Consider the following 24,053-nt stretch of genomic DNA (forward strand, 5'->3'; position numbering starts at 1 on the left):
TGCATGGTCCATCGGAATGTCTGTGTTTGTGTGAGCTACGTATATATATACATATATAAGTTAATGTTAAGGCCCCAACTAAGAATTCCAATGTGCTGGCTTTTCTCTCACACAGAGAAATGTGGGATAAAAAAGAGAAATCATGCACTAATTAAAAGTTAGATGGGGAAACACAGTCATCAGATGGACTGCTACACACGATCTCATCCCACAGCTGGGTTTTATGCAAGTAATAAAAAACTGTTTGCAACTGATAAAGGTATTTTCTGGACTGAGCCCAAAAACTTGTAAATCTTGGAAGCACTCATTAGATAATTAACACTTGCAGTGTACAAACATGCCAAAAGACCTTTAAAATGAAAGTCATTGCACTGTTTTACTTAAAGTGAAGTATTATTCAGCAAAATGGATTATGATACTACAAAACAGAATAATTGTTTTAAAACTGATGAGATACTGCTTTATGATGAACTATTATTAACAAGAAATCTTTATAAAGCATTTCTTTCTAATATTATTTGCTCATTTAAATGCCATTACATTTTCCCATGCTGAAAACAGATAAAAATTAACTTAGATTATCACAAACAAGAGGTAAGATTGCTACGTACCAAAGATCTGTTTTTTAAGTTAACATTGCTGGCAAAACACATTATTAATAAATTATTTCTATTCATGTTGCTTTCAGGTATTTATCTGCAAGGAGTTTTAGTCTGAAATATTGCCTAGAATAATACTGTAGCCATTTTTAGTTCACTCAGAAAGCAGACCATTTAAATGTTTTTCAATGTCCAGAATCTGAGTTCTGTCAAAGAATAGGTCAAAAGAGTCATCATGATGCCTTTTGAAGCTATACCCCTCTTTTATGAACGTAAAAAGTGTTGAAGATTTAATTGTGTGGCTGCAGATACCATTTTGATCTTTTTTACTTCCTCCTGCAAATATACTTGTTCAAAACCAGTGAATGGTTATAAGGATCCTATGCCAAAAATTATATATTTACCCAAAAAAATTGATTAATAACATTCACTGCATAACTTAATCTTCCATTTGAAAAGGAAAATTACAACCTTGTTTTGTTTCACAGCTTAAAATAGTCTATTTCAAAATTCATGTAAATTATATACAAAGACTGAATCTATCAAAATACATCTATCAAAAGAATTAAGCACAGTCAGCAATAATGCACTGTATTTACATATATTTTCAATTGTATTTCCAATTTCATTTTACAGCATCTATTAAACCAACATATACAGAATATAGGCCTCTTATAGTAAACAATATAGCAATATAGTATGATTCAATGAATTGTCACAGACCTTCACCATTAAACTCTTAAGAAGTATAGAACATTCTACATTACTAAGAATACAATACAATGACTTGAATAATTGTAAATATCATTGTATGCTTTGCCAAAAACAACTATAGTTATACAATTATACAATCATAGCAGCATGAATTTTGACCTTTAATGTTTTAGTAGGAACTGAATGTGAGCTTTTGTAAACTATTTTTCAAAATCTTATCCGCATTTTCATAAGACTCATTAACTTACTTTAGATGAGGAAGAATCACATTCTTGACAAATCCATCCATAGCCAGTTTGCTTTGGAGATTTTTTCAAGGGAGGATCCAAACAACCAAAATGATAGCATAGTCTGCATTCATCACATCTGCATTAGAAACAAAATACTTATTTCATGCTGAATATTATATTTAGATAAGAATTGTGAATCAACAGAAATAAATCATGAAATCTGAAGAAATCTTACAATGTAATATATATAATTACATACTACTATATGTTGACAATAAATCTAACCAATGATGGAGGTTTATATGGACACTAGCACTCTTAGTGTCTTCTCAACTGATAGTTAACTTATCAGACAATGTTCATGTATTAGTATTACAATAACCATTTTTATTAACATATCAACTATGTTGTAGAAATAAAGAGCAGGTATCAAGAGAGCCCATCTTTTAATAGAACTTTTTTTGTAAAGAAAACTGGGAATGGGAGTGATTTATATATTTCTTTATACACTCTTTGTACCTGCAATACCCGTTCTGCACGGTACATTGATATCTGAGGAAATGCAGGGAAAAAGGAGAAAGTGTAAAAATCCAGTCATGCAAGGATGTTTCTGCTCATTCAATTTTATATTCCATTTACAGCTTGATAAAACAAACAAAAACAAAGAAATATGTAGGTCTCATAATATGAAAAATCTGTATAAACATCTTTTCAGTGAATGAAAATAAACGCATATAGAATTCTGGATAAAGAATATATTTTCAATATTCAAATCTTTTTACATGGTATGAAACAGTTTTGGAGATATTTTGAAAAAGAATGTATGACAGGATCATGCTTGTTCATCATATGAATTGGTTTTTCCTCCTTCATTAACATCTTTTTGTGAAACATTAAAAATCAGTTTGAGTAACAGGTGCATAATCACCTACACGTATTGTAATTTTTTATAAGAAATTTGTCCAATTTCTGCCTCAAATATAATAAGAACTACTAATATTAAGCTGAAGTTATTATAGAACAGGGCTGTCAAACTCAAGGCCCAGGACAGAATCTGGCCCGTGGGGACACCCTGGAAACAGCGAAGGACCTCCCCGCAGTGCCTCTGCCAGCGAAAATGGAACTTGGGAGGTCTGCATAGGGCCCTCCCAAGCTCCGTTTTTGCTGGCAGACGGTTATAGGAGACCATCGTAGCTGAAAACAGAGCTCAAGAGCCCATTTTTACTGGCAGAGCACTCAGCCACCACAGGTTCCCCCTACACAAGTGATGCCGAGCTGGCCATGCCCACTCTGGCCATGCCCACTCCGGCTCCCTGAGGTCACATACAACCCTGATGCGGCCCTCTATGAAATCAAGTTTGAACACCCGTTATAGAAGAATTAATCAACAAACTACATTTGTCTGCAAACGTTGCATTGCTGAGAAATGTATGCATAATGTGTAAGAAGAATTGCAACTAATAGTAGTCAGATTCCAGGGGACAGGACTTCAGATGAAGCATTTCTTTAATGGCTCCCTGTCTTCCTCCCCTTCGATCCTATTAAAATTTTAGTTATTAATACGGTACATTAAATGAACATTTTAACACGCTGAATACACAAAATTACCGTCACATGTTAACTTATGGTCAAGAATAATCAAGTATTTATCAACCTCACAAATGATTAAATTGAGTACTTTTGATCCTACGTGGAGCTAGTTTAGCAACTTGCCTATCACATGATGCAGCAATTTCTAAAAACAGGACGAAAGATTTAAACTCTTCCTATCTTGTCATGAAAAACAGGATAAATTCATGTATATTTAAGATGAGAAATATTAAATGATATTGCTTTCTGAATTACTATTAAATTAGAATAATGTTTTATTTTAAATTAGAATAATGTTTTAATTTTCCAATCATACAGTTAAATGCAATTTGTCACAGTCAAATCAAGGGGTTCAATAATATATGTATCTTAAAAAGTACTTGAGAGTTTTTTTTTAAGAATATGAACTTAGGTTAAATCTCTCTTCAGAAAGAGAGTTTGAGTAGACACTTCCATACATTTTTTTTGATTAATCAAATAATAAATTTGTTCTTTAATCTTCATTTGCTCATGTCCTTGAAAAATTTTTCAACAGTTTGGTCTGCTTTCTCCTGTTCATAATAAATAATTATTTTGATATTATGACCTAATTTCAAAATCTGAAAAAGATAAATGAATAATATCTAGAGAACAGACTCATTCTATTTAGAATTAGCATGCACATTATCCAATTTCATTATTTGCCTATCTACTCAGGGGAGACTCTTATCAGCAGGCCTGTAGAAATCTAAGAATAAATTTGGGGGCACAGAAGACTTACACCTATCTAACTGAAAAGTTGAAGAAAACTGTGGCTATAATTTGCATATCTATGTCACTATAATTTTATGCAAAATTCAAAGCTTCCAAAAATTAAAAAAATATTTTTTTCCAGAGTAAGATAGTATATTTGCTGGATCCAAAATGTCAATTTATATTGACTGCTTCCTAATAAGATTTGATTGCTTATTTGTACCCTATGACTATCATTAAGTGTTATACCTTATGATTCTTGACGAATGTATCTTTTCTTTTATGTACACTGAGAGCATATGCACCAAGACAAATTCCTTGTGTGTCCAATCACACTTGGCCAATAAAATTCTATTCTATTCTATTCTATTCTATTCTATTCTATTCTATTCTATTCTATTCTATTCTATTCTATTCTATTCTATTCCATTCCATTCCATTCCATTCCATTCCATTCCATTCCATCCCATTCCATTCCATTCCATTCCATTCCATTCCATTTTTTTGACTGGAAAATTTCATATTTATTTTTATTCCTTGTACTTTATATATTTATTTAGAGTATGGCTAAATAAATAAATAAAAGTGCAATAAATAAAAATATGCCGACATAAAAAATATTCCTTGAACAGTACATTTTATTGTAATATTTTACAATGAAACATTTGTCCCAACTTCTACCCATTTAAATCTGTTGTTGATTTGCCTGAATTTACTGCACAAAAAAGTAGTAATTGTGTACGGAAGCGTAATAATGATTCTGAATCAAAAACAGATTCAATACATACATAAATTGCAAATTGGAATTTGAAATGCAAAGGTTGAAAATAAATACCTTATTATAAATCTATCTCTTAAAAATTCTGACTATAAATTTAAATATCTCTTCTAATCTCTATGATAAGGGGAAGAAATATTTCACAGTACATTTATATTTTTATATAATAAAAATGTTATCAAGCAAATTGTTATCAAGGACGTTAGCTTTCAATTCGTTCCATAAATCTGTTGCTTATTTATTATGTTAAGTTTACCAAATTTAACATCAATCTATCTATATTATAGGCTCCTTTGGCTAGGAAGCTACATTTGACAGGGTGTAGGCAGTATCCTCATTGTGAAAGGTTGGCCTCAGGGGAGGTATCCCTTAAGACCTGATTATGTCAGCAAGCATAAGGGGACCCCGGGAATATCCCTTCCTCTGTTTTGTTTCTTTATATAGTTTTTAATGTTTTTATAATTATGACAATGGTTTTATATATTTATACATTGTTTTTAGTTCTGTTGTATGCTTCCAAGAGCTGATTTTGGTAAAATTTATTTAGTTATTTATTTAAATTTGATTTATATGCCCCCCTTCTCCGGAGACTCAGGCGGCTTACAATGCGTTAAGCAATATAATGAGCAACTATACAAATTAAATAAATAATAAAACAGGATTTTTAAAAAACACTTCTTTATTTGGGAATTTTAAAAATCTGCCTGTGGTTTAATTTGTAAAGTAACTAAACATAAGGTATTTTCATTTCATTATATTAGTTGTTAGTTTTTCAGATGAAAATGTCATATATTAGCATTTTTGGTACTCTAAGTGTTATGGATCTTTACATGGCTATTTGACAAATCTGTCTTCTTAAATTTTCAAGTGACTCTGGACATTCAAAAATATAATTATTCATCACTGAATGTTTCTTGCATATTTCATGTAATATTTAATGGTTGTCTTTGATTTCATCCAGTGCCATTGCAACTGTTTGATTCATAGAAAGCTGTCATCTTAAGTTTGAAGGGAAATGAAGTTTTGAAGGAACTCAATCTTTTAAAACTAGTAATTAATTCTCAGAAGTTTTTCCTATGCCTAACAAACTTAAAATATTTAAAAAACAATCAAGATGACAAGTACTGGAATAATAAATAAAGTTAAAAAACATTAATTTATTGGCAATTGTAGAAAAAAGATATAATATGTTAAACAAAATCATATTGAAAATGCAAACAAACCAGGGAAACATCTAGCATACCAAATTAGAAAAGAGGAAGGAAGAAAAATGATAAGTGATAGAAAAAGAGAACAAATTGCTAAATAGAAAGATTGGAAATAGCAGAAGAACCTTTTTTTTTAAAGACCCACACTCAAAGAATAAAATAGGTAAAGAAAATTTGAAAACCTATATACAAATATCAAAATCTAGGACTTCTGGCAAACTGAAGATGGTTCCATGAAAAGTTAATCCAATAACTGTGAAGAATGAAGAGCCACCAAGTAGACCAGTTCTTTGTAATTCTTCTCTGGACAAGGAGAGGGTTTAAGATCATCTACAAGTACTCCAGACAATTGTGCCACACAAGGAGAACTCAAGACAGTGGTTTCTATTGGGTTTAAATATGTTGAGTGAATAATATTTTTGCTGAAACTGTAGACAGTTCCTTTAAAAGGACACTGAATTTGCACACTTCCCTTTCTAATTACATTCAGAAATTGTTTGTTAACTTTACAACTATTAGAAACATTTAGATTGACATGTTTTATAGTACTGGGTATAATGATATGTGGGAAGACTGGGTAAAAAGATGCTGCTAAAGGAATGATTAATTAAGAAATAGCATAGCCTACATTTAGCTAGTAGGTGGGGTGAAAGAAGAGATCTTCCTTCCTTCCTAATTTTGTAAATGAGACATGAGAAGAATTGTACTTTCAGATTTGCAAGATTCTGTCAATGTAGCTTTATAATAAAGTAGAATGAGCTCATATGCTTGTGATTGTTTTATTCCCAAAATATTGTACATTAATGCAATATTTATTGAAACAATATCTTGTTTTGTTCATTATGTACCAAATGTGTAATTAATGTCAGGGTTCCAAGTAACACCCCCAAAGAAAGAAGACTCCAAGGCTAGAAATTCCTCAAAGTTCCATTTTATTAGAGATTTCATATTGGCACATCTGGGAAAACCCGAATCTGAAAGCTTCCAGGTTTTCCCCGCCAAAAAGAAAGTCCAAGTCCCTTCCCCTGTACCCTCATGTCCATCGCATGGTCCAATCAATGCATTGTGCCATCCGGAGATGTCTCCCAATCATGCCATTCCAGGTGCAGGGCAGAATGTCCTTAACTCTCAGAGAAAAGAAAGTTATTATGGCTAGATATCTTTCCCTCTATACAATCCCCCCATCCAGTTTTCCACAGCACTAAATATGGAAGCGCTGAAGATCCAAAGAAAAGATGGCTTCCAGGGCTGATAACTAAATTTTGAACCATAGTAACTGATTTCTTCTGTTATATAAACAGAATATTTATACATAACTTTTCTGTACTGTTGTTTTGGTTCAAGGGCAGCCAAGCAATGAAAAAGTAATATAATTGGGTCTAGAAAATGGAAAAGATCATGGGATAGAGTTAATTCAGAGTTTTACTTATCACTTTTTTTTTTTTTTAATTTGATTTATATGCCGCCCTTCTCCGAAGACTCAGGGCGGCTTACAATGTGCTCAGCAATAGCCTTCATCCTTTTGTATATTTATACAAAGTCAGCTTATTGCCCCCACAAACTGGGTCCTCATTTCACCTACCTTAGAAAGGATGGAAGGCTGAGTCAACCTTGAGCCTTGGCGAGATTCGAACCCTGCAGTAATTGCAGGCAGCTGGTCTTAATAAGCTTAATAACAGGGTGCCTTAAACCCCTGTACTACCAAGGCTCTTCATCACTGAAGAGGAAAGGGAATGAACTTCAAAAAAACGAAGCAACCAGGCAAATTAGGAATACTCAGAAGCATTTTAAAACTAAGTTAGGGAGCAATTAAATAAAAACACAGAATCAGCCTTGTTGTGCAGACCATATTACGAAGAATCAATGTTCTGTTTAATTAGGTAAGTGGATTTATCTTAGAATATCATAATTCTATGTGAAAATCCAATGAATTAAGAAGTTTTTGGCTACTTCTTACAAGAAAACTGTCATACTCCAGTTTTGACAGCTCTAGCCTATGGCCCATCTGAGCCAATAGATTTTTTTCCCCAGCTAAAATTAGCACAACCAGTGACTATTTTCATTAGTAGTCTCTTTAATGAAAGAAGCTCCTGGGTTCCAAATTGAGACTTATTTTTTAGACTTTAATGCAAAGTAGACTGCTTTTGAGAAGTATTTGAGGCTAAGAATGATTTCACTCCAAGCTTCACATAGACATATATGGAATGTGTGGTTTAATAAATTCTATTTCTGTTTCATAAATTTAAGATCGGTATCACTAAGTTGATTCTAATTCATTTCATATATCGATATATACTATACATGGGGTATCTACCGCGTTTTCCCAAAAATAAGACCCATTCTTATATTTTTTTTAACTCAGAAATAAGCCCGTGGCCTTATTGCCATGCACTCAAAAGCCCAATTGGGCTTATTATCATTGGATGTCTTATTTTTGGGGAAACAGGGTAGGTTTAAAATTAAACCTAGAAAAGAATGAAAGGAAGAAGGGAGATACATGGAATCTACCCTGCCCATCAAATAGCTTTATGTTCTGGGCAAGCATTTTTTTCTATATGACTAGTTTATAAGAACAGAAGGAAGCTATTTTGCTTTACTGACCTACAGAACTTTTGCAAGACAGAAGTAAGACCTCCACACAGAAAACAGTTGTATGCAGATATAATTCCTTGAATTATGACCTTCCCCAGGAATCATTGAAAGTTCAATTGAAATCAATGCTCAACATAAGAAAAGTCTTCCAGAAGATACAGTCTGAATACTAAAGTATTAAAAAGAGCCCTTTATCTCAATCCTTACTGTAGACTTTTATTCTATTAGCCATTTGTCGGAAGTTTGCTTTAAGTTCAAACACAGCACAGGATAAGGACAATGTCTTGTGTTCTCAAAGAAGGATGAACAAAGACTTACCATACTGCAGCCAAGCACATTTAGAAAACTTAGTCTATAGTATGTTAAAAAAAATGGCTATTACAGAAATCATTTTGCTGCCAAGGCTTTTTTTTCCAAAAGAAAAAATAGAGCTATAGTGGGAAAGATTTTCAAATCGGTCATTCAAATTAATATATCTTTAGAAGCAAAAAAAGTGTTTTACTGCTGCTATTTGTTGTATTTATTTAACTGGTAAGAAAGAGACAATAGTATTCTAAATTTTTTAAAAAAGAGGAAGTTTGCATAATTAGAGATTGGTGCTCATTAGAGACATTCAGAACCCCAAAATATGAGAAACCATATGTAAGGTTATGAATAAAATGAGGTACAATACTCTTTCCAACTTTTCCCTGACATTGAATATCTAATCATCAAATACCCACACAGCCTTTCAAATAAAGCATCTATTGTGCAAACTAAAATGGGAATGTGCTATTAGTTCTCAAAGAAAATCTGTGTGTATACTAGTATGGGACAATACTTACAGAGTTTTTTAAAAATGTATTCTTCTATCCTTTAATAATGATAAGTTTATGCCTTTTCTTTCTTTCTTTCCTATATATTTACAAGATATTGAAAATATGCAGACCTACTGCTATATTTTACAAAACATAGATTTTTTTGCTCACTTTCGCATGTATAAATATTTACAGATACTTTTCTGCATAGTTAATGATTAAAGTAATATGTGTACTGCCATAATTAGCCATCTAGAGTAATTTGTATCACAAACTGAATTTACATCATTATCACAGAATAATGTACATCAGAAAATGAAAGCCATGGTATCTACAACTAGATAATACAAGTGTGGCATACAAGGTGTCTGTGTTTTTTTTTTTAATTGCTTCTTATTTATCAAATTATGCTGTAGGTTGTTTATTTATTAAAAGATGTGTGTTTAAAGGTTAATTTACTAAAATAACTGATGCCATTAACAGGAAAAAGATAATGCCTTTTAAAAATATGATATGAGAATTAAAGAACAACAACCCTAAAACACTACATGATAATAATTCAATGGTTATATGAATTAGAAATTCTGTAGGCGGATTCAAAATGCCTGGCCACTCATTCTCCCTCTAGGCCAAGTTATGTTTATTTTTTTAAAAAATAAGAAATAAGGAAAGTCAGCAAACAAAATGTCACCATTAAATCATTTGGCATCATTTTCTGTCAAAAATGTAATGGAAAAAGCACACATCATAGAAAAGGTTACTGCTCTTCCAGAACATCTTTTCACTTGGTTCAAAACTCATTCCTTTCCACCACAATATAGACTCAACTGCTGCTTGCTCTCTGCAGGCTTAATGTGGCAGATGAAGGATGATGGCATTTCCAGCGGACCACAGTGTAGTGATTTTAGTGGTTATCTGAGTGAAACTGATGCTATGATTTAGAATAACTGCTCTGTTTATGTGCAGTGGTAAAAGTCACTTACTACACAGTCTTGCAACGTCAATTCATTGCTTCCATTATATATTCCTTTAGCAGATTCATTGCAGACAAAACTTTCAGTGGAAATTAAAGAAATTGGCTACTATGTTTTCCAGATCTGGATATAAAAATGTTTATATCAAAAATAAATGCTTCACAGGAAGGGCAGTTTTAGTTAAAATATTAATAATTATGTACTACTATTATACCATAGTAGAGTATTACAATTATACAACATTGTATAAATCATGGCAAACAGTTATAGTTGGAAATTTCATTTTTAAAATTCAATTCTTATATGCCTTGCACTAAGAATTCTATTACATTTTGTTTATATTTAAACTGAACACCATACCCTCTCCCTTTTAAATCATACAAACTAAGGTTGACCATACCATTACTAAGACTACAGTTAAATTTGCCTCTTCATATTACCTACCATATTGATTTTGAGCTACAATTTATTATTTATTTCCTATTATTGATTTTAAACAGTATGTGATTTTAATGTATTACATTTGTTAATCTTTGTGATAAGCAAAATAATTCATTCTTACATGATGATTTATAATTAAAGCTATAATTATAATTATAAAAGAATATACTATACTAAATGGATAAAATTTCCAGATTTTATAAATACTCAAACATCCTGATCAATACAATAGACTAAAAAATTTCCATGTTAACTTATTGGCTTAACTTCATGAATATGAGATAGACGGACTATAAATTTGCTAAATAAACAAACACATAATAAATAAATGGACACATACAACTAATAAAAATATAGTTTCTCCCCTCTATTAACATGGTTCAAATGTCATGTTCTCTCCTTCACATATGAAGGTTAAAATATTCCTAAAATAATTTTTCAAGTTAAAATATGCAAATATTGTTATTTTGTTATTAGTTTACAGCAATATTTATTTGCAAAAAGAAATTATATTCCATATCATTTAATTTCTGAAAACTCAAAATAAAGTTTTTTCTTCTACAGATGGAAATTTCTATTGGTTTTTTTTAAGTTAATAAGCACAGCAAAATAAAATTAATCAAGCAAAAAGAAGTAGGATACAAGTGGTAGGGAATGGCTCTCAATATTAATGAAATACTCCATATTTGATAACAATAATGAAAAAGAACTGCAAATACCAGAATTATTCATATGCATTTTCAGCAATTCATGGCTATGAAAAAAAATGATCTGTGTCTTACCAAACAGTTATCTTAAACAAAACTATTCGTTTAGAATATCTCTAACACTCTGATATCATTCTGTACATTTTTACAGTTTTTTTAAAAAAAATATCAATGAAAATTTCATAAATTTCTACGGTGAGGATCTAAAGAACCAGTTGATTGCTTAGGCGAATGTAATGGTTCCCTGGATATGTTTCTCAAACAATAACCTGTCTATTCTTGTCTTTCCACTTGGTAGCAATTCATTTTTGAAATTGAGAAATCTTAGAAAAAAGTAGTTTTCACACTTGGCGGATTCCAATATACTATGTACATATTTCTATGAGTTTATTTCCAAAGGCAGAGTAATTCCTGATTAAAGAAGACATATTCTACTTCTTTCACTCCCTTATACATTAGATATATATTTCTAGGTAACTTCCCATATAAACAATATTTCTAGTAAATATATTGACCAACAATATAGTTACTGAAAGGTTGGTTCTCAAAATCATAAAATATTCAAACAACATCATGAAAACAACAGCTGGAAATTTATCTATTATCAAAGAAGGGAACCAACCCCCTTCTGGTACAACCTAAAACTTTCAAGAGCAGAAGTAAAAATGGAAAGTCTTAATATGAAAATTGGTTCACTTGCTGGAATTCTTTGTACTATTACTCTTTCTTCTTAATAAACCTTGCTAAAGAGAATTTTGTGAAATCATGCTTTAAAAAGTTACTTTCTTTTCAAGCAGCTGTCAAGAGACTGACAATCATAATTGAAAAATAAATAAATTATAGAGCAGAGAGCATAACATAAGAGTTTGCACTGAATTAACAGTTGTTATCTCACACTAACTAATTACTTTTTTCTTAAAAATGGAATTCAGCATTCAGATTATAAAAGCCATATTCAAAAGTTTGGAAATAAACAGTAGCAGCAATTTTAATAGCATGTTAATTTTTCATACAAACTAGGGAAGTGTAAAACCCTGAAACTGATCATATACATTATCTTAACTAAAGCCTTCCCCTGAAACAGAAGATTACTTCACTCCATAATATTTCAAGTTACTTTTAAAAAATGGAGTGAAGACATTTCTATAACTCTTTAAAAAAAAACCAGCAGCATTTATTTAACAATAGATAATAGAATTGAAAACATTCTTGACTGCTGGACAAAAGAAATAAAATTTAATATTTGGAATCATCTCCCAAAAACATTCCTGTAATGCCATACAATAAATAAATAAATGTGTTTGCCTTAACTTGCAATGATATTCAAAGGCCGCTGGAAATTAAAATCTGTGAATGAAATTGTCCACAGATAAAATAAAATCATGTATACATTTTAAATAACCTGGAATAAAGATCTTTTTCTCAAATAAAAAGTAAAAAAAAAAAAAGCTAGATTTATATGTTGTACCAAACTTATCAATATAAAACAAGATGCAACATAAAACATTGACAGGCAGCTATATAACATGAGCACTGAAGCTTTAACATCTAAAAAGCGTATACAAAAGCAGTAACGCCTTAAACACAAATTGGAATGATCAAAGCTTTGTTGATAATTTGTTGTTGTTACTTGCAAAGTTGTGTCCGACCCATCGTAACCCCATGGACAACTTTCCTCCAGGCCTTCCTGTCCTCTACCATCCCCCGAAGACCATTTAAGCTCATGCCTTACAGAGTAGAGAGATACAGAGGCAAATATATTGTACAGAGACTCTGGTTACAGAGACCAAACCAACTCTTATATACAGTTCAGCAAGTCTAAGCCATGCCCAGACTCCAAACTGTCTCTTATAGTCCCATACTAACAAATACTACTTTTCAATTTCCAAACAGTCTCCATTAGCTGACCTGTTACCATGTCTATCCAAACAGTCCCCATTGGCTGACCTGTTACCCTGTCTATCCCAACCTATGAACATACTCTGACACTCCTCCCTTCATAACTGGAATAGAAATAAAATCAAATAATTTAATATTCTTCCCAGACCTGTATTTGAAGACCCGAATTCACAGTTCCTTCAAATACCTAAGAATTCCTTTTTATACCCATCCAACACAATTGGGTTGGTGCAGCAGTAAAGCGGCTTAGAAAGTTTATTGCACAAGCTATGTCTGGTCTGGACCTTATTGTTGGGTAGTACTTTCTTTTTGTACACCCACTTACAACCTATAGCTTTGCAACCCTGTAGCAAAGCCATAGATGTGAACACTCTGCGTTCATCCATGGATTTCATTTCTTTGCCAATGGCTTCTTTCCACTTTAATTGTTCAAATTTAGGTAATGCCAATATTTCCTTATAGTTCCTTGGCTCATACCATATCAAAGCTTACAGGTTTGTAAAAAATACTATTTTCTAGTAAACCATGCTAAGATTCTTGAAGACAGTGCAGAAAACAAGAATGGAGTTTTCTTCTTTCTCTAGAACCACACTGCTATTATAAAGGCAACTACATTAAATTATTCCATAACAAGCAGATCCACACAGGAAATCATACTTTCAAAGAAAGAGCAAAAGGACACTCATATGGTAGCAGTTCCTACTATTAATATGTTATGTTATGTTTTAGTATGCAAAGTACTAAAAAAATAAAAATAATAATTAAAATGTTTACTTGGACCTTGTGTCACTTTCTAAAGGACTTAAGAAAATGAAATTCAGAATATATTTTGTTATCAACAAATATTCAGGTATCGTATATGAAAAATTTTGCCTCTGAATGCAATGTTTCATTCTTCCTGGTTTCTCCCCTAAACTATCAATATTCAACATGAGTATGGTCCCAACACTGAAATTTAAACATTCATTATATTGAGGTAGATGTAAGGTGCTAAAAATACCACAGGTAAAATGTCATTCTGAATTATTTGAAATGCTGAATTATCATCAACAACAACTCTGCAATACCATTTGGCTTTGTGTAGCTCATTAGAATTAATTTATTCTTTATTCTCCTTCTCACACTTATTTATTAGACCCCAGTAGCTTTAGATTTTTTAATATATTCCTTCATTTACCAGTATTTAGAATATTATTAAATGTTTTATTTTAAAAATCTGGATGGAATGGAGACTATTTATTTATGTAATGATCTTACCCTATGTTTTTTAAAACACTGTACATCAAATGAAGTAAAAAATTGAGTTTAATTTATTTCAGTTCTCAATTAAAGCCATGGCCTAAATCATTCCATTTTTGAAGCTGACAATAAATTACATAACTAAAGTTGGAATTAAGAAGTATCAACTATAAATCATTAGTTGATTGCCATATTTTTAATTTGAAATCTGATTAATGAAATCTATTTATAGATGAATAAAAATTGTTTTTACAATTCTGTAAAACTGGGGGATGAAGAAATTGGATGAACAAGTTTTAATTTTTATTTACTTACCTACCTAACATACCTAACTCCTTCCTCTTCCGATTTTCCCCAGAACAAAAAACCTATGACATCAATTGGGCTGAGAAGAATGACTGGCTCAAAAGCACCCAGCCAGTTTTTCATGGCAAAAGTAGAACTAGAACTCAGAGACTCCTTGGAATAAAAATACTTCAATTTGTGGACATCAGTATAACTTTTAGACAAGTGAAAATTAACTTCACATAGAACTTTGTGACAGAAAATAAAAACAGATCTTGCATCACAGAAGTGATTGGCTTTTTATCTTTTATGTCTTGTTAAAAGACAAAGCAATTCACCCTGACAGAGTATTAATTCTATATATGAAATTGACAGATAAACATAGAGATTCACTACATCTAAATCCACAGAGAAAACATGTGGCAAGTCAATTAGTGGATAGAAGTGGATCAAATAATTGTTTCTGAGGTATGCATTCCCCTTAAATCAGCTGGCCTTATTCAGCACTTTTAAGACTTCATTGATTACAACCATGATGAGAAAGTGATGAAGATGGAACTTTAATTTCCTTTGGAAAAGATTCTAACATTAGCCCTACCTGACTAGATTTTCATTGTCTCCAGTTCCCTTACATGTAGCACATTCTGTTCTTAAGTCCTCAGACTTTGGCTTCTTTTGTACTACAGATTGTCTTTGTCGTCTTTCTCTTGGAATCCGTTCCTATTAGAAAGAGAAACAACAAATCAAAACAAAGATTTTAGAAACATTGCTTCTTTCTCTTGATATTTTCATCTACTCAATAAAAATGAATATAATCACAAGATTCCAACCTCAGGTTTTTCTTCTTCTGGAAGATAGCTTCGTTTTCGTCCTCTAGTTCTCTAAAAGTAAATAAAATGTAAAATTAATGCTTTTCCAGCTGGAAAAAATCTAAAGTTTTACTTTGAATATATCACTTCTTTTTGTAGGTTCTGTATTTAAAAAAAAAGTATTTGGAAAAATAGGAGCAGTAACAAAAGCCTTTAATGAAAAAAAAATCCCATCCAATAATACCGAAACTGTTGAAGATTCAGATTACCTCCGGAAAAGTTATCTCTGGAAAAGTAAATCAGAAAAATAGAGAGGAAAATAAGACGCAGGTAGCTACACAAAGTCTATGAAACAGATTATTTGGCCCTAAAATTGACCATATAGCAAGAGGTGTTAGCTCAAATCTAGAAATGGGGAACAAAGAAAAGGAAATATCACAGATGCCTGTAGCAAACTGATGCCAGAACACTGGCATGTATAATGTCTTATACAAATGTCTTACATTTGTGTCCTTGCATCTGATACAAGTATGTATGTCATACATAATGAGAAACTGACAAAGGAGAATATTTGTAGCTCATATTGAAATGACTTGGAAGCCTGGCACTCTGACAAATCGACCATCAATAGATACATAGTTGTAAACAACATCTACATATGCGAAAGAGACAATCAATAAGTTAAAAAGGGAAGAAAAGACCTAATACCTTCTCACCAGCAATCAATACCCAGATGAGCATAGATTAAGACCGAGTTAACATCAGATCAACAATCAAGAAGTGAACAATACCCCAATAAAAAAATTGCCAAACAAGCCAACAGTAAATAGTTCAATCAGAAACTACTCACCAATAGTCCTACTAAAACCACTCCTACCAATATTGACAGGGAAAGCCACAGAACATAAACTAAACCCCACTCCCCACAAATACTGCTGATGTTATTTAGTTTGGTTAATGAAACATCTTCAAGGGAGACATTATTTAGAGAACACCAAAGACCCTTCACAATGAGAAATGTTTATCATTTTTAACTCCCTCCCCAATGTCTTCTGAACTGAAGCCTATGGGAGGAATACCACTGTCAACATTGTACACTGAATTGGTTCCTCTGAAATATATAGAGGATGCAACTTGTATCAAAGCAAAGGCATTTTTGTGGAGATATCATTTTCTTATATTATTCTATTAATCTATGCTTTAAATGTTTTGGTAAATAAGTGGATATTTTTTCTCTGATAGCAATAACACTTAGCAATAGCACTTAGACTTATATACAGTGCTTTACAGCCCGCTCTAAGCAGTTTATAGTCAGCATATTGCCCCCAACAATCTGGGTCCTCATTTTACCGACCTCAGAAAGATGGAAGGCTGAGTCAACCTTCAGCCTAGTAAGATTTGAACTGCCAAATTACAGGCAGCCAGCAATCAGAAGAAGTAGCCTGCAGTACTGCATTCTAACCACTGTGCCATTGCAGCTCTTGATATGAGAAAATGAATTCAACTAATTTGCAATATGCTAAACATAATACTTTTTGTAATGCAAATAAGCCAGGTAGATGGTTAACATATATGTTGAGGAAAAAACAAAAGTCTCATACTATAAAGAAAATAGACTATAAAGGTAAAGAGGTGTATCAACAGAATATGATTAAAAAGGCTTTTTTAGAATTTTATACGAGATTGTATGCTGATGATAAAATACAAGGTATAGATATAGATAGATACCTGGAGAAGGAGAATATTCTTACAGTTATAGATGAGCAAAGGGAAAGATTGAATCAACCGATATCCGAGGAGGAAATTGTACTGGCAATTAAGCAGTTAAACGTTGGTAAGGCACCTGGTACAGACGGATTGACAGTGGCTTATTACAAAAATTTACAATTGGAAATGGTAGAACCCCTTAGGGAATTATTTACTAGAATACAATTGGGAGGAGGGGTACCACTATCTTGGGGAACAGCCTTTATTTCTCTGATTCTGAAGGAAGATCAAGATCATACCCAGCCAAAAAATTAGAGGCCCATATCATTACTTAATACAGACTATAAGATTTTTGCTAAAATATTAGCAAATAGGTTAATGTCAGTTATGCAACAAATGATCCATAATGATCAATCTGGTTTTAGAAATGAGAGACAAATGAAAAATAATGTAAGGCAAATTGTTAATATATTGGAGTATTTGAAAAGGAACAACCAAGTCCCTGCGGTGCTTATATTTTTGGATGCAGAAAAAGCGTTTGATGGATTGAACTGGCAATTTTTATTGAAAATGGTGCAGAGGTTGCAGTTTGGAGAATGTTTTACAAAATCTATTAAAGCAATATATCAGGAACAGACAGCGCAAATAATAATTAATGGTAGTTTAACAGAAACTTTTAAAATAGAAAAAGGAACAAGACAGGGCTGTCCCCTGTCCCCATTACTGTTTATTTTAATGTTGGAATTATTGTTGAACAAAATACGTGACTCTGATAAGATATGGGGAATTAAGATTAGGCATCATGACTATAGATTATGAGCATTCGCAGACGACTTGGTTGTAACCTTAACTCATCCAGTGAAATCAGCTACAGGTTTAATGGAGATAATTAATCACTATGGACAAGTATCTGGGTTTAAAATAAATATTGGGAAAACAAAGATGATAACTAAAAATATGACAATAAATCAAAAAGAAGAATTAGAAAGAGTAACAGGATGTGAGATAGTGAGGAGTTTATATTACAACTTCAAATGGGAAATTATATAAGTATAATTATGAATCATTATGGCATAAAATACAGACAGAGATGGATAATTGGAAAAAATTACAACTGTCTTTGTTGGGTAGAATAGCAGTAGTAAAAATGAATGTTTTGCCTAAATTTTTATTCCTTTTTCAAATGATACCAATACTTAAAAAGGATGCGAACTTGGAAGAATGGCACAAGGGCTTTAATAATTGTTTGGGCATGGAAGAAACCAAGGGTTAAATTAAAAATAATGCAAGACATACGTGAAAGAGGAGGTTTGAAAATGCCCAATTTAAAATTATACTATGAAGCAGCTGTTTTATCAGTAATTAGTGATTGGATTAATTTAACAAATGAAAGAATATTGAATATAGAAGGACATGATTTGGTTTACGGCTGGCATGCTTACTTAGTGTATGACAAGAAGGTTGATAGGACTTTTAAAAGTCATATATTAAGGAATGCTTTATTGCGTGTCTGGAAGAAATATAAATATAAATTAAATGACAAGATACCTTTATGGACAGTATCCAGACACGCGATAGAGAATATAAGTATAGAACAAAGGCAGGATGTAATTACATATAAAGAAATTCTTAACACAGAGAAGGGTATATTAAAGTTAAAGCCTTTGAGGGTATTAAAGGAAGAAAGGGTAATCCAAACTTGGTTTCAGTATGTACAATTACAAGCTAGATGGAGAAAAGATCAGAACATCGGTATCATACAAAGTGAAGAAAATTTGGTAAAACAAATTAGAGACCGGAGTCAAATGCATATAAAAAGGTTGTATAATATATTGATAGAAACAGACTCGGAAACAGAGTTAGTTAAGGATTGTATGATAAAATGGGCACAAAATTTTGAACAACCAATAATGATGGAAACATGGGAAAAGATATGGGTAAGAAATGTAAAATTTATACAAGTGCAAAACTTGAGAGAAAACTTTTACAAAATGTTTTATAGATGGCATTTAGATCCCAAAAAGTTAGCTTGTATCCGAATTTACAATCTAAATGTTGGAGATGTGATTGTGATAATGCCTCTTATTTTCATGTATGGTGGACTTGTAAAAAGGTTAAAATATTCTGGATAAAAATTTGATGATTCTTTTTTTTTTTTTTAATTGATTTATATGCCGCCCTTCTCCGGAGACTCAGGGCGGCTTACAATGTGTTAAGCAATAGCCTTCATACTTTTGTATATTTATACAAAGTCAGCTTATTGCCCCCACAATCTGGGCCCTCATTTCACCTACCTTTGAAAGGATAGAAGGCTGAGTCAACCTTGAGCCTGGTGAGATTCGAATTTACAATAATTGCAGACAGCTGGTGTTAATCACAATGCTATCAGTCTGCTGAGCCACCAGGCCTAGAATATTCAAAATATTCTTAAAAAGAGGATAAAGTTTACTTCACAGCTATTTTTGTTGGGTATAACTACGGATTGTACGGTTATAGAGACTAATTTGATCTTGAATTTAATAACTGCAGCAAGATTGTTGGCGGAGCAGTATTGGAAGAAGGAAGATTTGCCTACTATTCAGAATGGATATTAAAAGTAGCAAACTTAGCAGAGATGGCAAAAATCTCAGCGTATTTGAAGGACTATTCAAATGAGAAATATATGATAGAATGGAGAAGACGGATAGATTATATTCAAAGTAAATATGGGACTAAAAAAATTCAAATAGTTTATGAATAGATAGAGAGATGTTATTATGTATTCAAATTTAGTTTGGTAAATGGGGAGTTAAAGTATTAGAGGGATGTAAGAGGTTATAATTAATTAGACTATGTTAGATTATGATCGTTGAATGTTATACCCTGTATTTTGCTTTGGGAAGTAGGGAGGGGGGTGGGTGGGAGGGTGAGGGTTGGGGAGGGTGGAGGGAAGGGGGGGATATATATGTAAACTTTTAAAAACTTTTCAATAAAAAAAAAAGAGAGAGAAAATGAATTCAAAATTTTAAGGAAGCTGATACTTGACCAAGTTGAAACCAAAAGTCCCTTTATTTCTCACTCTGATATTTAGTCCTTTTTTAAAAGCACTATAAATATAAATAATAAGGCAAAAGTAGCTTGCACGTTTATAAAAGTGCAAATCGTAAACACTGGCTTATAACAGGCTTACAACAGGCTCAATGAATGTTGTCAATCAGGATCACAATTTACAAATCATGTGGGCCAAAGCATGATTGGTAACTTTTTTATCTCTGTATTTTAAACAGAGTTGATCAAACAGTACACAATCCTTCTGAAGTATGGTTATTTCATTATAATAATCCAAGAGTTGTTTGGGACATTATGCTATGCCAGAAGATTTGGATTTCTAATAATAAGCCTACTTAGACAATAGTAAACATATTTAGACATTATCAACTCTAAGATACCAACTTGCACATAGAGTGGCTGTACTGATGAATGCTCAAGAAACACATTTTATAGTAATAATAAAAAGGAGGTTTTTATAGATTAATAAAAATGAATATGAATATGAGAAGAATTTGATATAATATGTAAAAAACTGAAATAAAGAAAAAAGTAAGAATATGAGAGGAATAGAATATATTAACAGAAATTTACTAATTTATATAAGGAAGTGTTTGGAGTAAGAACTAAGCCTCAATGTTAAATTGTTATAAAGATGATAATGATAATGTGATTGAATATTAACAAGTAATGTATTGATGGATGGTAAAATTAAAAAAAAAGGGTGATTATGCTGGGATAAGCAGCAAACTAAGGTGATTATGCTGGGATAGAGAGCAAAACATAGAGAATTGTACTGGGTGTAACAGTAAAATATAAAGAAAATTATGCTGGGTTTGACAGCAAAACAAGATGATTATACTGGGAAAAACAGTAAAGATAAAAATAATTACGCTGGGATTGACAGCAAAAACGATGATTATACTGGGAATAACAATAAAACCTAAAAAGACTATGCTGTGATTAACAGCCAAAAGAGGATGACTAAGAGGAGATTATATACTGGGATAAAGATGATAAAGAAATAAAGATGACCACGCTGGAATTGATACTAATAATGAAATGATTATGTTGTGATTAAAAGAATTAAACTGAGATAAATAGTAAAATGAAGATGATAAATGTTAACAGTTAAAATACTGCGTAAATATTTTGTTGACTTATGTTTTTAAGATATATCCATCCATGTTAAAAGGAAAAGAAATTGAAATGATATTGAATTAAGGATTTTAAGATTAGTGTAATGGGTTTTAAGAATTTTTTCTTTTTTCAGATAAAATTTAGGGCAATAATGTTAGAGAAAATTAAGTTGTGCTATTTGAAAACTAAGATTTGTGGTGAAATAATAGAAGGCAATTGATTTGTGTAAAATGATATAAATTAAGGGGAAAAAAATTTTTTTTCTCTCTTTTTTTTTTACGGTAATTAGCGGGGATTCGGGAAAAGCTTTTGTTAAAGAGGAATTAGTAATTGAACCTACTTATGACCGGATCAATGGCTCATTCTGAAAAGGTTTTTGTATTCTTTTGTGTTTTTTTAAAAAAAAAATGTTCAAAAAAAGAGAAAGAAACACATTTTATGCATGAAACATAATACAGTATGGATATTCTTCTTACTGATGTCAATCATTTCTCAAGATATTTATTTTTTATTTTTTTTATTTTGATTTATATGCCGCCCTTCTCCGGAGACTCAGGGTGGCTTACAATGCGTTAAGCCTGCCCTTCTGAACAATGGGCACAAAAACTATGTCTACAAAAATGTACTGTAGGACTCTCCTCACTAGAATGCACAGCAGCAAGACCTACAAGACCACAGCATGACCAACAAGAGATATTACAGGCCAGAAATTTCAAATCTATTGAAATTTCAAATCTATGATCCCATAATTCTGCCTAAATATGCTTTATAAAAAAAATGCAACCACTGAAAAGGCCAGTTGATGGCAATCTATATACATACATTCTAATCAAGAACTCAACTTCCATCAAATAATGATTTTTAAAAAGCACAGCCGAAGAATTCAATTTAATATACATAGACTTCCAAACTAATACTAGAACAATGATCCTCCTTCAAAACAATAATCACAATGATAATCACAGCTTACTGAAGTGCTTCTATAGAGCTATTATCACAGCTAACTGAAATGCTTGTATAGAGCTACTATGTTGCAATAAAATGTATTAGCAAGTGAATTTTACCTTATCTACTTAAGAAAAAAACATCAATTTCAAAAAAATTACATATGAAGAATAATGTATACACACATACAGACTATTTTTAAAGTACTTATTTCTTTGAAACTATATCAAAATAGTGTGTTTGTTTTACATATAATTTGCTTATGAAATATTTCAAATATTTGAAAAAAGAAATTATTAACTGTTCTTAGTTGAATATAATTCATATTCTAACTAACACTGAAATACACAAAGGGGAAACTGATTGTTGACTTTACTCTTGAAAATTTGATTAAAGTTAAGCGCAAAAAGAGACTATGAACTTGGGAAATTTCAATTGTTCAGTACAATAGGGCAATTAAATCAACCCCTTTTGTCGAATTATAAAGTGCTAAATTAATATGAAATGAAATGCCTGAACATATTGGTGCCAACAGCTACTGGCAGACAGTCCTAAAGCTAAAGTACTAATGATATAACAACAGTTACAGACATATGGAAATATTGCAAATTTTCTATTTGTTTCTATGAAACAAGCAGGCATGGAAAATAAATTGTAGATTCAAGCACTCCATTGTGAAAATCTACAACACATTTCTTCAAAGGGCAGTACCATCTGTTTCCATTGGCTAATATCATAAAGCAGATGGAATTATCACACCAGAAGTGGCAACTCTTTCTGTACTGCCAGCTGATGGTACCATCTAATTAGCTTTACATTTACAACTCCAGGAAAAGAAACCAACTAAAACTAAAAAAGGCTCAGTGAACCACAGCATCCTTTAAATCTATAGATTAAGTAATGTCACATTCAGATCTTTTTCTTTTTAGATAAATTAACAACCATGTTATATGATATTAATTGTAAAAAAAATACTATATAGGTAAATATTTTCATTATAAAAAGTGTGAATAAATGTTATAATCCGTTGCAATAAATCTATTGTTTACTCTAATATATACTATTTTAAAGGCAATACAACATTGGATGTTCACTATGATAATTTAGGAATATTCTCCTGTTCAAAGCTTTTGTCATTTCAGTTACGTGTTTTTGATTAGGCTGGCTTAGCTAGCCTTTCTGGAACCTATTTGCACATCATTATCCATTAGGGGTTGCTAATGTTAATATGATCCAAATCATTAACCACTGTTCAGTACATATTCCAAATCAGTTAAAACATATGAGCTATAAATGTGCTCTCAAGCAATAAAATGCTTTCTATATAAAATTAATACAATCAAAGCAATCTATTTCCATATGCACTAGCTCTGAAAATGGAAGAGGATAATATGAGAACACTCAACAACAACATGCAGCCACCAGGAGGGCTACCTGAAACATCATAATTCCTTTAGTTTAAAACTTAAAATATATTTATACAAAAATGATGAATAATGTGTTTTGCTGTATCTTCAGTTTTTTTAAAAAAATATTCTGCAATCTTTTTATATATGCTGATATTAAGATATTGAATCTGGACTGCGAAGACCTAGGACTCAGCCATGGAAACTTATTACATACAGTGGACAATTACTCTA

The 24,053-nt window shown here is 31.7% G+C and overlaps 1 protein-coding gene across 24 annotated transcripts in view; it reads right to left on the minus strand.

Moving 5' to 3' along the window:
* The window catches only part of PHF14 (PHD finger protein 14), a 181,113-nt gene that overhangs the window by 73,401 nt on the left and 83,659 nt on the right, over positions 1–24,053 (minus strand). For all 24 annotated transcript variants that reach the window (XM_060685664.2, XM_087892740.1, XM_034402580.3 and 21 more), the window contains 3 exons: positions 15,616–15,666; positions 15,384–15,505; positions 1,562–1,679 (listed from right to left, as the gene is read on the minus strand). In XM_060685664.2, the coding sequence (XP_060541647.1) occupies positions 1,562–1,679; positions 15,384–15,505; positions 15,616–15,666 (291 nt within the window). The remainder of the gene's footprint in view (positions 1–1,561; positions 1,680–15,383; positions 15,506–15,615; positions 15,667–24,053) is intronic.

This window comes from Pantherophis guttatus, chromosome 4, assembly GCF_059756535.1.
Source record: "Pantherophis guttatus breed Tessera chromosome 4, ASM5975653v1, whole genome shotgun sequence".
In the NCBI taxonomy this organism is placed as follows: Eukaryota; Metazoa; Chordata; class Lepidosauria; order Squamata; family Colubridae; genus Pantherophis; species Pantherophis guttatus.